This window comes from Oncorhynchus kisutch, linkage group LG26 (assembly GCF_002021735.2).
Source record: "Oncorhynchus kisutch isolate 150728-3 linkage group LG26, Okis_V2, whole genome shotgun sequence".
NCBI lineage: Eukaryota > Metazoa > Chordata > Actinopteri > Salmoniformes > Salmonidae > Oncorhynchus > Oncorhynchus kisutch.
The window spans coordinates 27,382,106-27,388,847 of NC_034199.2; the positions used below are offsets into that span (position 1 = coordinate 27,382,106).

General features: G+C 38.8%; 1 protein-coding gene across 1 annotated transcript; it reads left to right on the forward strand.

Moving 5' to 3' along the window:
* The first annotated feature begins 244 nt into the window (after window positions 1–244).
* On the forward strand, window positions 245–3,943 carry LOC109871412 (homeobox protein engrailed-1-B-like). Its single transcript, XM_020462287.2, has 2 exons — window positions 245–1,194; window positions 3,624–3,943. Exons 1-2 carry the CDS (start codon window positions 666–668, stop codon window positions 3,941–3,943), a joined length of 849 nt encoding a protein of 282 aa, XP_020317876.1. The 5' UTR covers window positions 245–665.
* The last annotated feature ends 2,799 nt before the right edge of the window (window positions 3,944–6,742 follow it).

Here is a 6,742-nt window from a genome sequence, read left to right on the forward strand (position 1 = left end):
ACATATCATAAAGATAAATCTAACCTATAAAAAGGCGACGTATGTGGTCTATACGCATTTGCAATTGTATAATGTGTATACATCCGTATAGTTTAGGCCTACTACTATGTTCTCGGTCTAGCATTATTTTACTGAGAATACAACAGGTAAGTTTGCAGCAGGCGAGTAGCGGTGATAATCTTGTTGGGTTTTCTTAAAACCCATATTTGGTACCATGTAGCCTACTTACCCAGAGATGCGAGACTTTATTGGATGTCGTCTCCCGTGTCCAAAAGTGTCTCCGTCATTGATTGGCCCACTGCACGTTCGAAGGGGTTCACGCGCTTCCGGTTAGTGTGGGAAACGTGTGGGAGAAGCTGAGTGATGTGAGGAGTTAGTGAAGATCGAACTGTCATATAGACAGTGGTGAAAAGCTCGTGGCTGCGAGAGGAGCGTGCGATGCCTTGTCAGTCTTGTCATAGTTGACTACCATGACACGTTGGTGCGTTACGCACGAAGGATGTCAACAATTTAGAAATCAATATGTGCACCAAATCAGAGAGGGAGTAATTCTCCTTTAGTGTGCACCGTATAGCTTCATTCTTGTCATATTTGGATTCAAATACACACAAACAAGTGGAATTGGTTAGGAGCCTGCATCGGCCCCTTTGCAACCATTTTCAGTGATGGAGGGGCAAAGGGATGTACACAGCCCGGAGTTGAGTGAAGGGGAGAGCGTTTCTCCTTCTCCAAGTCTGCCTTCGCCGCCCATCCTGCCTCTCCAAGCAGCGCAGCAGGCGCACAGAACCACCAACTTTTTTATTGACAATATTCTACGGCCAGATTTCGGCTGCAGGAAGGAGCAGGGCTTAGGTGCGAGGGAGAGGTCGCAGACTTCCAGCCGAGAGCGCGCCCACCCTTTGGTCGCCAGACCGAGTCATCCTGGAACGCCATGCCAGGATTCCAATTGCAGCAGCGACAGCACTTCTTCCTCCTCCTCGTCCTTGGCCTTGTCTCCAACCCCCAAAAAGAGCACCTCGTCCTCGAAAGCCAACGACAGCTCCGGAGGTAGCACGCCCAAGTTCGGCGAGAACACTTCTCCTGTTATGGTTGTGAACGGCGTTAGCGGCGGCGCAGCGCCCTCCCCCGAGTCCCAACCGCTGCTGTGGCCTGCCTGGGTGTATTGCACTAGATACTCGGACAGGCCCTCATCTGGTGAGGCAATAGTTTTTTAACAATTTTATAAATGCGCAATAGTCCAATTGCAGAAATAGTAGTCTTTCCTCAATATGCTTGTATTTGATGTGTTTTAAATTAATTCATACCTTTATTTGTGAAATAAAAGTGTATTTTATACTCTCTTTTCGCACTGTGATGAAGGACAAAATATGTAGGCTATAGTGCATGCTTAGTGGTCCTGTTACTGCATGAAAATAATGACTGACTGAGTGCAAAATATAGGCTAACAGACTCAATCAATGTTCAACTGGAATCAAACCTTCTCCATTTATTACAAAACAATACAAGGAACAATAAAGCACATATAGCCCACTTGGACAATTGTGTGTTGAAATTATACATAAATACTGTAAAAGGATTGTGTAGCATCAGTATTAACCTACTGTATATTTTGTCATTTATATATTGATCTTGAGTAATGTATTGGTTTGATGCTATTCAAGATAGTCTACCAATATCTGTCTTTCACGTGGTGCAAGTTGGAAAATATTCACTGATTGGCTTAGTTGACTGATAGACTTAGTCTAGCATGTGCACAATCTACCAATAAAGTAACATGAATGGAAACAGTGAAAAATCGAGTAGTTTGTTTTCAAGAGCATATTTGAGAACATATCAGAACATGTTAACAACATGTCGTTGATGACTGTGTGGCCCAACATTACACTCTTCTTATTTGCAAGTGAAATCTTGGTCCCATGACCACTAGTTGCATCTTGTAGGCTAAAGGCCTACAACAACAAAATCCTTGCAGATGTGAAATCTTTTAAAAGAATGTAACTTAAAATTAGAACATACTCCATTAATTTAATTGAAAGAGAGATATAGTTCTTACATTTGACATAATACAACTGTAGGCTCATATAGGCTTTACGTGTATATTATTCATAACCTACAATCATTTTAATGGACCGTTTTCAATATATTTTTAAATCTCAATGAGACTAGAAAAATCAAGGTTGAATATAATTAAGTTAAAGAAGGTGCACTTGAAAAAACGAGAACCTGGAAAAGAATCTCATTGCTGTCGGCATATTGAATGAATTAACAATTTTGACTGTCTTGATAGAGGATGTATATTATCTGTGTATGGACTTAGTGTAATTCTCCCCGCTTACTTTGTTAATCAATAGCAGCCTAGGCAACGTTAAATGGTAAGCATGCACAATGTTTATTTTGTTTGGGCTAAGAAAGTTCAATGGTTCCAATGCTGTTTTGGCATGTGAATAAATTAGCTTTTCATAATTAAAATACACTTGTCCAAAAGACTGCGTTTTATATTTATTTATTTAATTAGGTAAGTCAGTTAAGAACAAATTCTTATTTACAATGACGGCCTACCGGGGAACAGTGGGTTAACTGCCTTGTTCAGGGGCAGAACGACAGATTTGTACCTTGTCAGCTCGGGGATTCGATCCAGCAACCTTTCGGGTTACTGGCCCAACGCTCTAACCACTAGGCTACCTAAAGTAGGTATTGACAAAATCATTGCAAAAATAATGACAGGGAATTTAAAGATAGGCCTATATAAATCAATATAAAATGTAAAAAAACAATTCACTGAAGATTTTGTATTTGTGTTAGAAAAAGAAGATAGGCCTAGCATCAAATAGCCTATAAACTTAAAAAATAAATATTAACGGATAAATTATATTTCCTGTTTCCTATCATATTGTTTATTTGTGGCTGTTTGTTTGTCTTTAGCCCCTGATAATGTTGTATATTTAAATGTATACTGTAGCGTACCCATACGCACATATGCCTATACCTAAATCTTCATTTTGGGCGAAATATTTTAACGTAAATTCAGGATATCTGAATGAATGCCTTTATTAGCCTATGTCAACAAAGCTAGAGATCACTGAGCTTTAATGATTATATTTTTAGTAGGCTTTTGATCAATGGTAGGCCTATAACAGACACACTTGCCAAAAGTCCTAAAACTTGTATGTTGTAAAATTGCTGTAGTTGGCTTTAAGTTTTATGGTTTTCAAATTTTAACTAAATAATTATGATAGTCGACCCACAGCTACTTCACACAAAGGCCTGCCGCTAAGTGGACCTTACTCTTTTCAGTAGCCAAATGTTATTCACAGTGATTATTAAAGGACTACCAACGGGATGGCCATAACGTTATATAGCCTACAGCAAATACTTACCCTATAATAACGTTTAGTTTATTATCGTTTATTATTAGTAGCCTACCATTATTACATTGTTTATTTTTATTATTATGAATATAGGATCATGGTTATTATTAGGGTACGTTGCTTTTATTATTTGGCTATTATTATGAAGTCTAACCTAAAATCCTAAATTTAATTGTTTCTGGGTGATGAAAGCTATAGATCTCTGGCGCTCGCTGAATATTTATATTCCCGTTTTTATTGTCGTCCCTACTGTAGGCCCAAGGACACGGAAATTGAAAAAGACGAAAAACGAAAAGGAAGACAAGCGACCCAGAACGGCGTTCACGGCTGAGCAGCTTCAAAGACTGAAGACGGAGTTCCAGGCCAACCGTTACATTACGGAGCAGAGGAGACAGTCTCTAGCCCAGGAGCTCAACCTCAATGAGTCACAAATCAAAATCTGGTTCCAGAACAAACGGGCCAAAATCAAAAAGGCCAACGGCTATAAGAACGGCCTGGCTCTCCAGCTCATGGCGCAAGGATTGTACAACCATTCCACCACCACCATTCAGGAAGACAAGGAGGAGAGTGACTGAGCCTTCGCTTGCCCCAAATGTGCTACAAACTCGGAAAACTATGGTGCAGGAGTCACCTTTTGGGGACGAAATATTTGTGGATAGTCAAGGCTAGTGTAAAATATGTTCAATTTGTTGATAGGCTTGTGTATGAACATAAACGATAAAAATATGCATACACGCTACGAACATGATGGAAAATGAATAGCCAAAAATTAGACTGTATAGATAATTTAAGGAGAAAGGGATACAGTACTACTCACCCTGCACTTGGATAATGATATGATTGCTATCTTTGTCGCTTTAGGCCTAATGTGTGATCTCTCTCTTATATCAAACCTCGGTGAATTTACAGACTGCGTGATCTGCCACTTCAAGCCAAAGATTTTATCGAAATAACAGCCTGGAAAAAAAAACATCTATGAATCTCTCTCTTATAGACTATACTTTCTTCCTGAACTGCGAGTCCCTAACAATCAGTAGGCCACTGTTTTTTTTTCGTTGCCTGCCGCTTGATGTATTGCCTCAACTACGTGTGGGCCTGAAAGATTGGCCTATATGACTCATCTCGTGTTGGATTCGCGATATCTTGGAATACTACAACGAAATATATGTGATCTCCCTCGACAGTTAGAGGGAGTATATTATCTACTACATCTAAACCATGTTTCCAAATTAACATTTTTATATTGGAAAAAAGGCAACACTACTCTTTTTTTGTATTGTGCACTACTCTGTGCAATAGGTTCAATGATTAAATTAATAAATCGTAGTGTTTATGGAGTTGGTTTACAGCTCATTGATTCAAGTGAGTGGGGTCACTGTATCCATATTCACATGGTGTATTCTACAAAAGAACATTTTATTATGAGGCATAATGACATCAGGCCTGGTCAGAGCGTTGCAGGGCATGACATTGCCTAGCCGTGCACTACTACAGCTTTCAGTCATTTGTGTTGCACTACAAAGATAAAACTCACAATTTGCTCGTGTAACGAATGAGAGCCAGTCAGCGCACGCGGCTCAAAGTGCGGCTGGATTCATAGGTCACGCTACTCTCTTCTAGATCATGCGCACGGTCTGTGTGCACAAGGTTGGGTCCACGAGTATGTAAGATTTCTTCCTTTTTCACTTTAGGCCTATATTGCAGGTAAATAAAAAATGAAAATAACATCATTAATGACAATTATACTCAGAATGACATGCCTTATTCTTGCATTCTTGTAGATATAACATTTCGATTAAAAACATCTTCCCAAACATTTGGATATTATAGCCTGATCAGTTGAAAATAAATTATTAATTTGAATTCTGACCTGCTCACAATATAGAGCTGCGTCTTATCTAAAAGGATGAAAACGAAGAGCAGGTAAATAGCCTTTAATGAAGTCCATAAAACTCAATAGGAAACGCACCCTAATGGACTAGATCACATTTGAAGCATAATAAGGTGTTCTTTCCTTTTCCGGGGATAAACGGGCCCAGATAAATAATAATACATTTTGTTTTCCGTGCAGAGCACTCTTTGCACTGCACTTTTTGTACAAATGTGGCTTATTTTTTGATTAAAGAGAATACACAATACATCTTATAGGCTTATAACAACGATGCATGAAGGAAGACTATTGACACGCAACCTCTACCAGCCTATTCACCAGGAATGTAGGCCGAAGGCTGTCGTAAACATAATAAGTAAACTGTAGCCTATAGATCGTTTTACAGTTATGAGCAAACTGACAAATATTCAGTTCTCTCTCTCCCTCTCTCTCTCTCTCTCTCTCCCTCTCTCTCTCTCTCAATTCAATTAAATTCAAGGGGCTTTATTGGCATGGGAAACACGTGTTAACATTGCCAAAGCAAGTGAGGTAGATAATATACAAAAATGAAATAAGCAATACAAATGAACAGTAAACATTACACATACAGAAGTTTCAAAACAATAAAGTTTCAAAACAATAAAGACATTACAAATGTCATATTATATATATATATATATATATATATATATATGTGTGTGTGATATATATATATACAGTGTTGTAACAATGTACAAATGGTTAAAGTAAGTAACTCTCTCTGTCTCTATCTCTCTCTCTCTCTCTCTCTCTCTCTCTCTCTCTCTCTCTGTGTGTGTGTGTTTGTGCGAGTACTTGCGTTTAGAACAGCTGTAGGCCCTACTGTTTCAGATGACAGATGGTTAGGCTTATATAGGCTAACATATATATATATATATTTGATAATTTACCACATGAGCTAGCGTCAACATCCGTTATATGCCTAGTGTAAGCGCTGATGTCGATTAAACCTCAGATGCAGTTGGTCTGCGGTTGCGATGATGCAGATGCAGTTGCGCCAGGTGGACTCAAAACCAATAGGCCTATGCGTTGTTTCTGTCTTCCCGTTGTCAATACATTTTTTGTAGATAATTTGTGATCAGTACATTGCCTACTTTACATAAGGAGGGCTGCCTGAATTTGAGACACTGTAGTCTAACAATATTCAGATGAACATGTTTTGCCAGTTGATGACTGCCTGTTGGTTACCGGATGATTTAAACTAAACAAGTAATAATACAAATAAGACTAGTAATAATAATGAAAACAGGAAAATTTGTACGTTTTCCACTGAACTATGACCATTGGTGACCTAGGCCATGTCTATCTAGTTTATCTTATAGCTAACCGGAAACATTCTCGAAGTAAATTCATCCACAATCTTTGATTTACAATTGACATATTTATTAATGTTTTTGCTAATTTGCTAATTACGCCCCCCCCCCCCCCCTGCCCATTCGAAATATGCGAAAACCTTTGCTTAATC